This window comes from Rhinolophus sinicus, linkage group LG06 (genome assembly GCF_036562045.2).
Source record: "Rhinolophus sinicus isolate RSC01 linkage group LG06, ASM3656204v1, whole genome shotgun sequence".
Taxonomy (NCBI): Eukaryota; Metazoa; Chordata; class Mammalia; order Chiroptera; family Rhinolophidae; genus Rhinolophus; species Rhinolophus sinicus.
In genome coordinates this window covers 40258048-40275329 of record NC_133756.1, presented here as the reverse complement: position 1 = coordinate 40275329, position 17282 = coordinate 40258048, and the positions used below count along the sequence as shown (strand labels likewise).

The window sequence follows — 17282 nt, the reverse complement described above, 5'->3', positions numbered from 1 at the left end:
TGCCATCATTTCCTGTGGAGCAAGATAAGAAATTTGCCTTTTTCTTTAAGATGTCCGAATTCGTTTGTAAATGCCTTAATTCACATAAGAAAATTAGAGGATAAATGTTCCTCCGTGCAAAACTATGTTCAATGTTGCATTAGTTCAGTGATTCTCCCAAATTAATCCTGCGGCCACACTGATTAAAATGAGTGGCACACCAAAAACACTTTCTTCACCCCTGAACTGCAAATAGCCTTACTAGGCTGCTTATGAGATCAGTTTAAGTTTTCTGTTATGTCCAATGTTGGACTGAAAGAAGAATGAAGGGAAATCACTGGCAGAAGTTACTAGGAGAATGAAGACCTTTTTAACATGAAGAAACATATACCTTCACCTGGGGAAAGATGAGGCTAAGTCAGTTTCATTGATGTGTTATAGTAATTTGGCATCTTCAGCCATTTTGTTAGACTAGGACCTTCTTAAGCTTATCTTTCATCCATGTTATTTTCATAAAAAGTTTTACCCTGAAAGAGTTTTGTTCCTCACAAATTCTGCTGAGGAAAAACTGTTCTTTGCCCTTTCTGTGAAATAGGACCAGCTAGGATGCAACAAAGGAACTTGACATTTGACTGATGAAAAGTAGAACCTCTGTTCAAGTGGGTTAAGTGAGTCTGGGTAGGAGGTAATCAAATCTCCCCAAAAGATCAAACTAACATTTATGATAATAGCCCTCTTTTGTCCTACTTCACTGATGGTTGCTATTCAATTATTGTGCTGACTAGCAAAAAAAAAAAAAAAGGAATATTTGTTATGCAAAATATTCCTTGCTATCCTTGTGCTGACATTATGACATTATGTGTACAATAATAGCACAATTTTAACATTCAATATTTTTTTTCTTTTCAAATGGATTTCCAGTTGAATGAGTTATTTTTTTGTTGTATTTACACAGGAAGCACTTGGAGTTAGGGTCCAAAGTTTGTTTTCGGTTTTGTTTTTTAATTTTCCTTAGGAATAATCATCCCTATGAGTTGAGACAATAGGAAGTTAACAAGAAAGTAAATTAATGCAAACAAGCTTAGACTTCTGTCATCATGCTGTGAGAAGCCCAAGCCACACGGAGAAGCCACGCATAGGAGTCTTGGTCCACAGGCTTGGCTGAGCTCCCAGGGACAGATAATGTTTATTGTCAGCCCCACGGGGTTTTCAGATGATTGAAGCCCCTGTCAACATCTAACTGCATGAGAGACCCCCCCAAGGGGCCAAGCTGAGCCTTCCCTAAATTTCTGGCTTCCAAAGTCCAGATTGAAATAAAATTTTGTGTTAAGCCAGTGGATTTGTGATGGCGTGGGGCAACAATGGATAAGCAGAACAAAATTTAGTACTTAGTTTAACAAAAACCTGAAACAGAGGCATTGGTTTGAAAACCAGGTGCTGTTCAGAAGCCCAGAGGGTTTTGAGGAGACTGTCTTGTGAGTTTAAAGGAAAACGAGGAACATGTCATTGGAAGCAGAAGGGAAGGACACCTTGTTACTTACCAGTGGTGACAAATTCGGTGGTACTGTTGGCAATGATAATGTGGGAAGTAGGGAATGGACCTAATGAATTCAGCTATCCTGAGAAGAGGAGCCAACCCTGAAGAGCCTCGACTACACCTGGACTTGACTTAAGTGATGAGATCCAGACCTTGAGCCTGATTCTTTAATTAGATGAGACTTCTGAGAAACTTGGGAGAATTTAAGCATATTTGCTTGCAAAGGGAATGTAAAAAATTGGTAGTCAGAGGCTGGACCATGGTAGTTTTAACACAGGGCTGCAAATTCTTTGCCATTCCTTCCATTGAGAGGTGGGGTCTGCATCCCTTCCCCTTGAATCTGGTGAGGCTTAGGATTGCTTCTCCAAAAGAGAAATGAACCAAGCCAAAACACCCCAGTAAAGAGCCTGGATGTGCCAGTAATTTATAGATCAGTGTGAAGAATTAAAGAAAGGCTATCACGAGGCAACTGGAAATAGTAAGACTGAAAGTACCAAGTACAGAAAGGAAGAGGTTTACAGATTTCAGTCTTAAATCCTTCATGGAATGAGGTAGAGAATAAAGAAAATAGTTAAATTAGTAATCAAACGTTGTCACACTTGACCCCGTCATTTCTGGTATTGATGCCTGTGTTCATGGTCTTGGGGTAATAATACAGTCACACGTCTACTTTTCCGTTCATTGCTTAGGGAACTCGGTGTATCATTCTTTGCCCTGACCTAAACTGCCCCAAAATGCCAAAGAGGAGGCAGTCTTATTTCCAGTTTCTAGGTGGAGAGAGAGATACCTATATTCTACTGGAGCTCAGATGTTTTAGTTGGTGCCATTTGGCATAATTTCTTAGCTGATTGCTCATCTGGATTCTTCCGCTGCTGTAGTGGTTTCTGACATAACTTTTTTAAGTCATAACTTTTTAAGTCTTGAGGCAGAACATGGCCATTACTCCCCAAAGTGTGACTATTGTCAACCTGAAGCCCCTGCTTTTAGGCCCTGCTATTAAGCCTAGGGTACCACCCCAGTTTCTGCCTTCATGACGAGTTCCCTTTGAGGGTATTTGTAGTCTTTTTGGCCTACCGACCTAGTTCAAGATCAATCTCTTCCATTCTAAATTGAAATCCCTGGGAGAAAAGTTTGAGTTCTTGTCCCTTCCTTCTCTTAAAGCAACTCAGTTTTCCCTATCCCAAGGGATATTAAAAAAGGGAAAAACTGTATTTTCATAACTGAGAGGTCCCTCTTTAGAGGTCACCTGACAAACAAAAATAATTCCAAGGTGGCTTTTTGATTCTGTCTCTACAGAGAAACAGGGAACAGTTTATCTTACTAATATATAAATATAATTTTAAAAAATGAAATTATGTCCCACCAGGCATCCTGTTGTTGTAGTTTGTGAGCTTGGTGTTACGATCCTAATATTCACTGTAAGGGGAAACTGGTGATGGAGAGTGACAATGACAGGAAGTCACACACTATGCTCTTAGTCTACTTAGGAACTAAAGGAGCCTACCTCTCAGATCACAGCTTGGAGACATTGTTTTAGCAAAGTAAAATCATGGCTTCCAATAAAAATGTAAGAAATTTAAAGAACTCTGGTTCCATTATTTTTTCAATTGTTTTAGTAAATTTCATGAAAATGTATTATATTTGTAGAGAACCAATATTAAATGTCCTTTTGCATTCTTGACAAACATAATTGTTTACAAATTAAACTGAGCCTCTACACTTCCTTTTAGTTTGGAAGTCTTCATTTTACAAAAACAGCACTTAGTTTTGATTGTTACTTGAACACATTTTTTTTTAGTGTTGAGTGATATTTTTACTGTTTGTTGTATTTTGCTGAATACATGCATTGCATATGATTTCAAGTGGAATATTGCTAGCATGAGAGAGACTGATTTGTGCTCAAGGACGTGACCCTAAACTTACCACTGGGTGGAAGAGGCCACCTGTGAAATGATAAACAGTATTTTTCATATCCAGGCAACTGGATGGATACAGGGCTCCTTCCAAAAATGCTTCTACGGCAGCAGTGTCATCAACACAGATTTTCACATTCGGTATCATGTGTCCTATTATCTGCTTCATTGCATTTGTAAATTGCTTGTGTTAAAAAGCCATAAGCACAATTTGGCAGGCCTGTTCTTCACATATTAAAACAGTTAAAATGTACCTTTAAGGGATACAAAATAATGATTTGAAAGCCAACATTCCCAACCAGCAAGTGTTCAGGGAATGCCTTCGCTGCCCCAAACAGATTTGCAGTTAATTTTTAAGTGTCAGTGCAAGCAGTTGGTCTAATCACATTTTCTCCTTGACAGAGGGCTTCCTAATGGCTGCAACTTCTCACTCAACCCTAGAGCAGCACAAGAACAGGCCTTGCAAATGTTTGAACATGAGAGATAATACTACATAATAATACGTTCTCCTGGTACTTCCGGAACATATATTTCCTTGATATGAGTGAAAAGAAAATTTGCTGGAATAAAGTTTCCTCCCATCTCTTACCAATCTTTGCTTATCTGCTATGAATTACTCAGATAGGAGTGTTTTACAAATAATTTCTCTTCTCTCTTCTCTGTTCTCTGTTACACACACACACACACACACACACACACACACACCAGCTTTACTTAAAGTGGCCTTTTAAAGTTATTTCTAGAACAGTGAGACAGTTAAGGGAAAATGACGATCAATCTAGGCTGGTATTCATTGCTGTGTAACTTGGTCTTTTGGTTCTATTCACCAATATAACCCCAGCAGTTTAACTCTAGAACCTGTGCTCTTAACCACCATGCTCGACCGCCTTTTGTTAGCAGCTGAAATTAAGAGACGGTGAATGAGGATTCTTTAAGTAATGAAGGTTACTGGGAGGGGGCAGGGCAGAACCCCGCATATTCCGCTAATGCTTTTGTCTCCTTTCTTCCACTCCCCTCACCCCCAATTCCTCACAGAGATAGGCTTAAAACAACGAGTGTCAGAAAATGGCACGAGGGGAGTAAGTAAAAAGCAGGTATTCTCTTGCAAGCAAAAATCATGAGCAGTCTGATAGCTGCAGTCTTGCCCTGTGAGACGGAGTATGCAGTGAGTTTGCTGCAGTGTCGTTGTTTACATTCAGTGATCATTTGCCAAATTAGCCTCTGTTATGTAACCACTAAAGAGAGGAGCACATTTTTTATGGTAATCCACACCTTTGGTTTTTCCTAAAGTTAGTGCTTATACTATAGAGTAAATAAAATTGTGTCAGACATATCTCCTTTGGGCTTTTTTTAACCAGGAATATCTCAAAGGATTTCATGGATATTTCAAAAAAGTCATATTTACTATTAGATATTACTAATGAATATTACATGTAGCATTTTCAGATATAATAAACTACATCCATTTTTAGGGATGATGAGAGCTCTTCCTTCATATAAAGCAAGTTCTGGAGCTACAATTAAGAAAGAAAATAAACACTAAGATGAGTGGCACTGAATGTGTAATGACCTTGAGTTTTTCAAGGAAATTTTGAATAGAAAGAGAAGGACCTACCTGAACAGAGCCTCTGCTATGCATGGCATGGCTTTCACTGATAACAAAGTTATGCTAAAACAATCTTCCTGTGATTTATTGTAGAAAATAACCTAAGATACTGCTTCTCCATCTGTATCTAGAGCTGTGCTCCAGCCTATGTATGCCTCACCCTGGTTTTCTTTCCATCCCCAGTCCCCATTATCCCCCACCCCTCACAAAGCCTTTGTCATGTGTCCGTCTGACGGGAGGCTCTTTGTGCCTCCATCATTTTTCAGGCCTCAGCTCCTGCATTACTTCTTCAGGGACATCATCCCCGACCTCCCTCATTGGGTCATTTGCCTCTATGAATCCCTCTCTTTGTGCCATGTATTGCTTTTTTGTAGTGCTTGTCAGAATTGTAACTTCATGTTTTTTGTGCAATTAATTCATTAAAATCTATTTTCCTTGATAGACTGTAGGCTCTGGGAGAGCAAGGACCTTTATATACCCAGGGTCTAGCATGATGCTGATATATAGCAGGCACTCAAAAATATTTGTAGAATGAATGAAGAAATGAATGAATACATTTCTGTCCTCATTATTTTCAACGACTTCCTTCCCATTAAAAAAAAAAGCTATCTCATAATGTGAATAAAAACCTTGTAACAGGTTTTTAATAGCGGTAGACTAATATTTATTTAAAATAATTAGAAAAAGTGTATTAAAGCAATCAGCATAGTCAGTCTTGCTAATAAAGAAAGCAAAGATGTTGTGAAAAGTCTAATTCAGTTTCTTATTTAGTTTTTCCATTTTCTTTCAGTTCTTTGTCTATTTTTTTTATAAGTCTGTTTTAAAAATATGCTTTGTCCCATCTTTTGTCTCCTACTCTGACCCCTTCTATTTCAGACTCCAAAATTTAGAATGTACATCTTTTAGCTCTTTTTTTATTGTTTTGCTGTCGCATGTGGCAGTAAATTCTGATAAAAGAGAATCTGAAAACCTTATATATCAAATTATTTTTGTTTGTTTTTAATAAAGTCTGAAATTTCTTGCTGAATATATCTAAAGTTCCACTCTTGAATAGGCTGGTCACTTGTTCAGAATATAGGCTGGGTATTTTTCATTACCCCTCCCCCTTCCCCATCTCTCTCTACCCTCTTTACTGTGCTCTGTCCCCTGTGAAACTGACATATAATTTATAAGGATTACATCAACAGACTCTCTTGTCCTGTGGCTTCCAATATGGTTTGGTCAGTGAGGGGTATCAACAATAGATTGCAGGATAGAAGAATGAGTTTGTGGAATTCATTCCTCTGACTCTCTGGCGGTGGATCACCTCAGCTTGGCTATACCTCTCTGCCTAGGGCTCCAAGTCCTGTCAGTCAGTTCTTTCCATTTGGCTTCTTTCTCTAGATTTAGGTAACCCCTGCCTCCCTTGCACCTTCAGTTCCAGAGGTGAAAATGGTTTTCTATTGTTACTAGCCTCCGGGTTCTGCACCAACTCTTGTTTGTTTCCCAAAACGCTACTCATACTTTGCGAGATCTTTCTTTCTTAAATTATCCTGTAGGAGTACAATATGTTTCCTGCCACGACCCTGCTGTATTCTAGAAAACAGCAACCCAACCTTGAAAGGTATTGCTTCATAAGTAGTGCTTTAACTGGATCTTCCATGTGGTACTACTGTTCCTTACGGCTGGCTACTTTTGGGTGACTGGGTTCAGTGTTGGCCATCCACTGCTGACAGTGTATCACATAAGCATTGCTAGGAGCCAGGTCAGCCTTTGTGAGTAAAAGTCCATGGTATCCATTCATAATCGATTCAAAAGTCCATTCATAATCTTCATCCCTGTTGTCATGATTACTTTTTCACAGAGTCATTGAACAGTGCTTTTCATCTGATTATTAAAAGATACCTCTACAGAAGGGTCTTTACTAAACAGCCACATGAGACATAAATATCTTTGTATTCTGGGTCGATTTTGAGGTCAGTCCTTTTAGTTTTTTTCTCAGATTTCCTTGCCATTGATTGTCTAATATTTTTCTTTTCCAGTCCATGATAATGTGGCCAAACAATTGGACTCTATGAATAAATAAATGGGGGATAGATAAATGGGAATAGATAGAGGGGGGAGTAGATAACTGGAAAAATTAGCCCTGATCAACAGAGTCTCCCTAGCCATCTATAAATCTGGTTTAATTTTTTTCCTTCCCAGTCAACTGCTCATAGGGACCTTTCCATGAGCCATAAGCATGTGTTTAAGCTGTGCCTCAGGAGTCAACACACTGTTACTGTGAGCAATCTTCTAATGAAACTTCCTTGTCCTCTGCAACCTTCTCAAGTGTTGAATGAATGTACCACTTCGACTCAATAATGGCATGCTGCTGGGCACAGCCAACTTTAGGACTGATGGGTAGTTCATGATGGGCTTCTTATGTCATTGAGCGATCACTCAGGGTCCAGGAGCTGCTTCTCAAGAGAACAGTTATCTGCTGAAAGAACATGGATTTTTCTCTAACCTTATGGACCTCTAACTGTGATTCTCTAATAGACATTTGTCCTCTGACAGATGTTTTAAGCACCATGGTGTCCATTCTGCCAGACAGACCTAGTGGCAGATCTGCTTGCACAGTAGCTTGGATGATCTGAAAAGCATTTTAGTTCTTTGAGCCCTACTCAGATCTGACAGGTGATAAGCGTTGTGTCTCTTTCTTAATAGCAGAAAATGCAAGGTGCCGCAACTTATCACTTACTTTGGAGGAGATATCACTCCTGGACTCATTGGGTCTTTATTGAAAGACCCTTGTATTTTCATGAAACTTGTTTCCTATCTATTAGCATACATATGTCTTTCTAAGGCATCAATATTACATGCTATCCAGTAATTTCCATATCTTTTCTGCATGATGCCATCAATGTAAGGAATCTGTGTGATACCCTGTTGAGTAAGGATATTATCAAAACCCTACAACCTAAGTTGTGGCAAAGAGCTAGGTGGTCATGTAACCTTGAGGGAATATAGTGAGGAAGCAGTACTCTCCCTGCCAGGTGAAAGCAAATGCTCCTGGTGTTTTCTATTTATTGGGAATGGGAAAGCTTTTGTCAGACAAATTGCTGCATCCAAGGTGGCAGAGGCTGCTTTCATTTGTTTTAGTAGAGAGACTATAACTTGAACAGCAGCTGAAATTAAGGTCATGACTTGATTAAGCTTAAGAGAATCTGTTATCATTCTTCAGAAACCATCTTCCCTCTGCACTGGCCAATCAGGATAATATATAGTTCCCTTGGGGAGAATGTGTTAATTATGAAACAGTTATTATACCAAATATGAATGTGTTCATCTCTATATCCTCAGAGTCTTTATGTGTCAATCACAAGTAGGACCCAATGAATGAATGACTAAATAAATAGGAATATGATGATTGCCAGTTCAGTGTGAATGAATAGGAGTTTGACCATATTCTAGACTAATGTTTTCAAATAAACTTTTCATGTTAACATTCTTTGAGGAATTAAGATAAATAGGTGTTCTATACTGTATAACTGGTTAGGCCCTAAGGAATATTTTAAGTCAAGTTGAGAGCTCCATGTATTAAATTATATGGCAAAGAAACAAAAATGACTAAAATTCTACCATGGTAGCTATGAGTTTAAAACATAACAAAACAAATCAAACAGAAAAGAGGATTTAAATATCATGACTAATTAGGTGGAAGAAGAGAAAGATGATTAACTGCTTCCCTCAAGTACATAAAGTATTTTTTAAAAGCTGTATAGTGATCAGTTATCTATTGCTGCATAGAAAATTACTCCCAAATTTGGTAATGTAAAAATAACAAACGTTTCTTATGTCAGTGTCTGTGTTCAGGAATTGGGAACAGCTTAGCTGGGTGGCTCTGGCTCCACGTTCTTCATGAGGTTGCAGTCAAGATGCAGGGGATCAAGGCTTCAGTCCCCTGCAGGCTTAACTAAGGTGGAGGATCAGCATTCAAGATCGCTCCCTCCTGTGGATGTTGGCAGGAAGCTTCAGTCTCCCTGACAGCTGACAATCATGTGGGCTTTTCTATAGGCCTGCCTGAGTGTCTCAAGTCATGTGGCTTCCCCTAGAGCTAGTGTCTAAAAGAGAGAGCAAAGAGGAAGTGCAATGCTTTATATAACCTACTCTTGGAAGTTGCCCAATGTCATTTCTGCAACATTCTATTCATTAGAAGCAAGTCATTAAATCTAGTCCACACTCAAAGGAAGAGGAATTGAGCACCACCCATTGAAGGAAAAATGTCAGATAATTTATGGGCATATTTGAAAGTCACCATAGATGGTGATCAGCTGAATAAAAGTAAATGGGATTAAATTATAAGAAAGAACTTCATGTTAGCATATCCCCCAAAAAAATCTGGGAAAAAAAAGACAATGTGGAATCTATCTTTTTTTTTTGAGAGTTTTAAGTGTGTAAATAAACATCTAAATCAGTGGTTCTCAGCTGAAGCAGAACCACTGCCTAGGGGGTCTTTCAGGACATTTGAGTTGACGTTTTTAGATTGTCACAATGTTTGGTGGTATGACTGGCATTTAGTGAATGGGAACCAGGGTAGGTAGATGACTTACTGTATCTGGGACAATTCTATACAACCCAAATTGCTCCACTTCCTACCTGACTGTCCCATGTTCCACTAATGTAGTTGACAATATGTTTTTCAATATTTGTATCTAAAATTTCTGTTTTAAAATTTAAAATATTATTTTTGCATAGTTTTAATAAATACCAAAGGAATTTGATGAAAGATTGTACGTTTTTGTTAGAATTTACTAAAATTTGTTCATTTTAGAAAATTATATCGTTAACAACAACACTTGTATTATTTGAGTCCCCTGCATAGTACACCTATATCCTCCTACAATTATAGCTGTCACAGTCAGTGATTCTTTCCGTAGGTGCAAGCACCTAACTTATTTCACTATGTCTTCTAGGTTAGTCACATGTGAGCATTTGCACATTGATATGCATACTGTTTAATTATAAATTATTTTGTTCCTATTTCTCATTTACATTATAGTTAAGGCATTTTGTTATTTTTTTAAAGAAGTGTGTGTATGAGTGAGTTATGTTAGCTGTGAGTAATACTTCAAGATTATAGAAGGAGCATCGTAAATATTCGTTATAGAAAGGATGTGTTGGGTATAATGGGATTGGAGAAGGACTGACATACAAACCCATGAGATTATGACACTAGTCATCACCTCATATGCGAGCCTTTGACATCTGTGGGGAAATATTCTAGAACACATCTGTCTAGGAGAAATATAATGTGTGTCACATATGTAATGTTAAATTTTCTAGTAGCCCTATTTAAGGGAAATTTTTTAAAGGGGAAATTAATTTTAATGATATATTTTATTAGCTATAACTAAATATTATCATTTCAAAGATAATCAATATAAAATTATCAAATAGTTTCATTCTTTCTTGTTCATACTGTCTTTACACTCTGATGTGCATTTGCAGTTACAGCAGATCTCAGTTTACATAGGCCACATGTAAGTACTCAGTAGACACATGTAGCTGGTGGTTACCATACTGGACAGCACAATTCCAGAATTTCCATGAATGGAGAAATTCCAAGAAAGGGAGTAAAATGTGAGAAGTCCCTTAATTTATTAATGGAAAAAATTACAGCAGCTGCACATCTTCTTTTCCACCTTTTATTATTATTATTTTTTATCTGCCATTTTCCTCCAGCATGGGTGGATGAGATGTACTGTGTTTCCCCGAAAATAAGACCTAGCCGGACCATCAGCTGTAATGCGTCTTTTGGAGCAAAAATTAATATAAGACCCAGTCTTATTTTAATATAAGACCCTGTCTTGTATAATATAGTATAATATAATATAATATAATATAATATAATATAATATAATATAATATAATATAATATAATATAATATAATATAATATAATATAATATAATATAATACCGGGTCAGAATAGAATACTGGGTCTTATATTAATTTTTGCTCCAAAAGACACATTAGAGCTGATAGTCCGGCTAGGTCTTATTTTTGGGGAAACACAGTAGGCCTGATGGAGAAGATAAAGAAAACTAAATGCCGTCAACTGAGGTGACTTGATTGAGGAGCCTTGCAGCTTTCAGTTCAAAGACTTGATGTTCCAGCTCAAACACAGGCCGCCTGCAGTACAACTTCTGTGCCAGAGGCTGCATGGAGAGGGGTAGCCGCAGCTTAGTAAACACAGCCACCTGCCACAATGCAAAACTACAAAATCAAGATGAAAAATTCCTCCCTTGACACTTCTATCTTTGTCTCCCTCTCTTTTGTCCCCAGGCATCATATCCCTCCCAGTCAGACACTCTCTCTCTCCTGTTAAGTACAAAGTTCTTTTCAAATGACAGACTCCAAAAGTACCTGCCTCATCGCCTCTCCTACCATATGTGTCCACATACAGCTGATCCTCATGTAGCAGAAATCCTTGTTATTTTCCACTGTTAACAAGCTCATTCCTGATCTGTTCTTTAGTGGGCACCGTCATTGCTACTATAGTCTAGTGGTTAAAGCACGGGCCTAGAACAACACACCTAACTTCAAGCCCTGTTTATGCCACTTCAATCACTGTGTCATCTTGAGAAGTAAATAAAACTCTAAGCTGCAGTTATCTATAAAATTCAGGTGAAAATAATATCTACCTCATAGGGTTATTGTGAAATCCTGTTGTAGAGGTACTGTGAGACTCAAATGAGACCATGGATGTGATATCTTTAACATAGTACTTGACACATTGTAAGCAATTAATAATGGAAGTTCATTATTGTTCTCTTCCCTCAATCTATAACTCTTCCTTACTTCTGGCCCCCTGTCCAAATCCTAGTCCTTTTTCTCTCTTTCTCAGGTCCCAGCTCTTCTCTAAGCCTTCTACAAGCTGTATCCTCTCTTTTTCAGGTGTTTCTTGAGAATTCTGACAAACTATCAATGCTGGGAATGACCTCTAGCACAGGATACATACCTGTCAAGTCAAATTCTTTGATCAATTGATTGACGCTGAAATGAGGGAGGGGGAAACTGTAGCCAATACTGCTGATGCCCCACCCCTCTTTCCCTGAGTCCTGAGTTGGCTTGCCATGATAGCGGGCAGTTTGTCCATGCCCAGTGACAGGCGTGCTCTACATGGTTCCTCAGGAGATCCCCGCAGGATGAGGCACTGCTGCCCACACAATGTCCCACTCATTAATATGCCCTTCATCGGCTTTGCTGCCTCACTTTCCTCACACCCCCTAAGCTTCCTGGAATCACTTCCCAAATTAACTACCTGTGTCAAAGTCGGTGCCTCAGTGTTTGGTTTTGATGAAACCCAGGTAAGACGGGACTTAACATGACCCAGTCCACACAGTATGCCAAGCACCATGTTAGGCACTGTACTGTCGTTATCTTCTTTCACATTCTCAGCATTCTTTTGAGGCTGGGTATTCTTATACCCATTTTATAGGAACAAATTAGAAAGCCAGTTGACTCAAAACAATTAAGTGACTTATTTAGAGTCATAAATACACGAAGTAGCAAACCCAGTAGTCCAAGTGCTTCTTTAGGGGTGCCCATTTCTGACTTAATAATTGTATGGAAAAGAAATAAAACATTTCAGGATAAAGTTAAAAGAAACCTATTACAGAAAATAGAGTCAGGTAAAATTAGATTTCTTTCTTAGGTTTAGCCAAAATGTGATAAAATAAGATATAAAACAGAATTTAATAAAATAGTATCTGGAGACATTGCACATTGAACGCTTAGATGTCATTTACATGCCATATTTGTAGTCCACTTTCTTTATTCTGGGAAATAAAAATGGGAAGATAAGGCAGTGGAGAGCTGCCCAAATGAGTCAGATTTTATAAGAAGGTATTAGAAGATGAAACAGATTTGGCCTCTATGACATTGGGGAAAGAACTAAACAAAGGGGACTTTTCTGGGTACTTAATACTAAAAGGAAAGGTTTTGGATGGATGAGAAAAATTATTGAGAAAAATTTCCCTGCCATATTAAAATTCTCATTTAAGATTGAATTTTTTTTTATCTTCCCAAGTCACACTGGCCATGTGCATAAGGGTTATCGGATTATACCATGAACTGTCAAATCCAATAAATGTGGGTGAGGAGATAGCTGGGTAAATGTTAAAGGAAGCAAAGGACAAAGAGGTACGTTTTCCATATATAGAGGCTAGTATTAGGTGACCAATGCATTTCCTAGATTTTTAGGATCTCTAGTAATCAAATTAAAGAAGTTAGAAATTTCAGTTAGAATTAGAGAGTATTACCTAATTTAGTTAATGCATGTTACTTTCTGTGATTCTATAGTCTAGCCTCCAAGTCAAGTTTCTAATTCTTGGAAAATAATGGTGATGAACTTATGTGGGGTAGAGCCCAGCATCTTCAGAGAAAATAGAACTGAGTCTTCAGTTTTTATGAAGTTTAAGAATACTTGATATTTATAGTAAGCTTTGAGATTATCAGACAAAATGCACAGTAAATCTTTATTATGTATTGCTTCTGAAGTTGCTACTATTTGCCTTTTTTAATGTCACATGAAATCATAAAACACTAGTCAATTTGACTTGGGCATTATAGTTTCATTGTTTGACTGTTTTAAGGGTTTTCACTCATGTATAACCCAAAAGAATTACATCATACTATTTACTGTAAATTATTAGCTCTGCTATGAAGTCATTTAGTTTTGAGCCCTTGAAAAAAATGACTTCTAGCCAACCAAGCTTCTGTAGCGTGCCCTCTAATTCACATTTTAATCAATGTCATTTTCTAAGTGCATTACCTCATGTTTTGGCTTCAACCCAGATGAATCCTGAAAGAGTAAGAAAAATGTGCTCTCTCACTGATTCATCCATATTTTATTTTACTTTTCATTAAGAAATTACTCTTTGAAGAAAATCAATCATCTTCTGTGACTAAAGGCAGAGGTTCGTGTGTTGCAGTGGCTACATTCTAATTTCTCCAATCAAACTGCTTTTAGCCAGCTGTTGCTGATCTGCCTTTTGTCCTTTCTTTTCCCTGCAGCCTGGGTACATGGCGACCCCAGGAGAGTGGCTTACCCTACAGACAGCCAGGGCCACTTTTGTGGCCAGAAGGGCACCCCCAATGAGTGAGTATGGCCGCCTTTGCTTTGTCTGATTTTACTGTTTAAGCTATACCCTAGAAATCACTTTTACATTAATCTTACTAGACTACTTCACAAGGTTGAAATTCATAAGGGAAGACTTCCCTCTCCCACTTTCCTAGAAACAGTTTATAAGCAATTGGAAAGTTTTGTACTATATGACTTAAGACGTCATAATTGGGCAGCATTTTATTAGAATGCATGAAGACTCTGCTTAGTGAAAAAAATATAATTATAATGGATGAGTTGGACCAGTGATGTTATCAGAAGCTGTATTTTAAAATGCCTTATGAAAGGGGCTTTTGGAAGGCTGAGTTCTGATTGATTCACTGCTGAAAAGCTAGGCATTACAGGTGTTAAAGTTGTGTCTGCAACAGCGCCTACTGAGAAATCACTCCCCCTTTCCAAGTGAGGGGCACACCCAGAAAGTCTTCAGTGTGTGATAGGCTTTCCAAGGCAACTTGGCTGCTGCAGACAATGACTGAGTAGATGAAACAAACCAGGAAATGTCCCATCAACGTCCCTTATAATGTTAATCATAACAGAAGTTTTCATTTCTGAAAACAAGTGTTTTTTTTTATTTTTTATTTCTTTACCTTAAAACAAAACAAAACATAAATCTCACACTAAGAAAATTGTCCTCTTTCTCACTAGTCCATTTCTTTTCTGTCAATATACGGGGTTGTTCATAGATCTTCTAGTTCTTCATAATCAGTTCAGTTTCTATAAAAGCTGGTAGTAAATGGGGGGGGGGGGGAAGGGAAGCCAACCACAGCCCCAATTACCACTAACAGCAACAGCAAACAAGGCTCAAAACACTTCTGTGTGTTGCCTGTGTTCCCCACCCATAACTGTGGAACTCATTGTTCATGATCTACAGATAAAAAAAAATAGATTCAGAAGGGAGTTACCCTAATTCATGGAGTAGAATTACTCTAGACAATCAAGAGAAACCAGGATTTGAGTGGGGGGGGCAACTCTTTAATCATGTCAGGTTGAGTTTATGGGGGACAAGTTGACTCCTGCAAGAGGTCCTCGTTGCCTGCATAAGTGGACTGAATTTGGATCTACAGTGTAATTCTTATTTTAACTCCAGTAACTAAAATTCCTAGACATTGCCAACAAAACCTTCCCATTATGAAGGACAGAGAGCACCAGGTGGGAAAAATACAAATCTCTAAAATCGCTAGTTCTTTAAAATAGGCTATTTTTAAAAGGTCCCCTGTAACAATACGTTTTCTAGACCTAAGCCCATGATCCACTTATTGCCAACAAACATTGGATATCACAAATTTCAGTACATAAAGATTCGAAGACAAACCTAGCATAATCCAAACATGTTCATTAAAGTATTATTTATAATAACAATGTATTATAAGCTATACAGGTATCCAACAATATGTGGATGAGAGTAAATTATGGCCCATCAATTTAAAGAAATATAATGGAGCCATTAAAAATTATGTTTATATTTTCAAGAGTTGATTCTGTTGATTTTCCTTTATAGTTTCTGGATTTTGTGTCATGATTATATTTGCCTTCCTCCTCCTGAAAATAACATTCACCTATATTTCTCTAGTATTTTTATGGTTTTCATTTTTATATTTCTATTTCTAATCCATTTGGGATTTATTTGTGTGTATGGAATGAAGTAGGAACCAAACTTTCATTTTTTTTCCACTGGCAGAACCAATTATATCACAATAGTTTGTTAAATAATATGCTTTTTCCCACTCTGATTCCTGATACCACAATGATCATACCATAAATTTATATATTTGTTTCTCAGCCATCTATGCTAGTCTGATATATATTTTAAGCCTCCCAATTGTTTTAATTCTTATACTAAAAGTGTATTAATTTGAAATTTTAATAAGAAAATTACTTTAACGTATGCTTAAAATTTTTAATAATAAGTGAAAATCTTTATTAAAAAATCAGATTTCAATCATTAAAATAATGTGGAGCTATAATAGAACTAGGCAGAAAGAAACAAATCCAATTACAAATATAAATTTTGAACGTGATAAAGATGGGATTTCAAGTCACTAGCAAAAAGATAGGTTATTAAATAAATGGTATTGAGTTAACTAAAATGCTATTCATAAATATAAAATAAAATTGGATATTTATCTCACACCTTACAACAAATGAATACTGAACCACTGAAGATTTTGTATATAAAATATAAAACCGAAAAAAATAACAGAAGAAAATACAGGGGTATATTTACAGTTATGTGGTAAAGAAGCCTTTTCTAAATAAAACCAAAGCCAGAATACATAACAGAAATTTTAAAGTATATTACCACACAAAGTAAACCCACCTTAACCACTGAATGCAAAGTTAAAAGTGGCAATCTAGGAAAAAGAAATATTTTCAACATATATATCTGACAATAGCTTTATTATATGAACTGCTTTTACAAAATGAAAAAGAAAAAAATGACCATCCAATATAAAGTTGGGCAAAAGTCATAAACAGGAAATAGCAATATAATGGCCAATAAAAATAGAAAATACTGTTCAACCACAGTTTAAAAATGCAAATTAATAATTATCACTTTTGCTTATTAAGTTGTCAAATAAATTGAAAAGATTAAAATTTCCAGTGTTGACTAGAATGAGGAGAAAAAGCGTCTCATTTTCTAATGGTAGTAGTGAAATATGAAAATACCTAGTTTTAGCAAATATGTATATTCTTTTGATTCAGTAGTTTTCCTCCTAGAAAGTTATCAATGAAAATTTGCATTAAAATTTCTAGTATTATAGATACTATATAATAGTAATATTAAAATAGAAACAGCCTAAATGTCTATCAATAGGAGATTGATGAAATGAATAATGGTATATTCATATAATAAAAATATTATTTAATCATTAGAAATTATTGTGTAGGGATACATTTATTGTCATGTAAACATGCCCATGATATATTGCTTTTTTTTGCTTTTTTTTTTTTTTTGCCCATGATATATTGTTAATGCAAAAAATCAGGTTACTGAAATGTCCTGTATAGTATAACTCTGTCTGGTGGGCGTGTTGTGATGAGTGAATATCACATGTATAAAAACATCTATATATGCAAGAGGAAAAGTCTGAAAGGA

At 36.8% G+C, this 17282-nt stretch overlaps 1 protein-coding gene across 4 annotated transcripts in view; it reads left to right on the top strand.

The window, feature by feature from the left end:
• Positions 1-17282, top strand: part of SLC44A5 (solute carrier family 44 member 5) — a 309598-nt gene that overhangs the window by 230420 nt on the left and 61896 nt on the right. For all 4 annotated transcript variants that reach the window (XM_074334959.1, XM_074334957.1, XM_074334958.1 and 1 more), the window contains exon 4: positions 14077-14161. In XM_074334959.1, coding sequence (XP_074191060.1) covers positions 14077-14161 — 85 coding nt within the window. The remainder of the gene's footprint in view (positions 1-14076; positions 14162-17282) is intronic.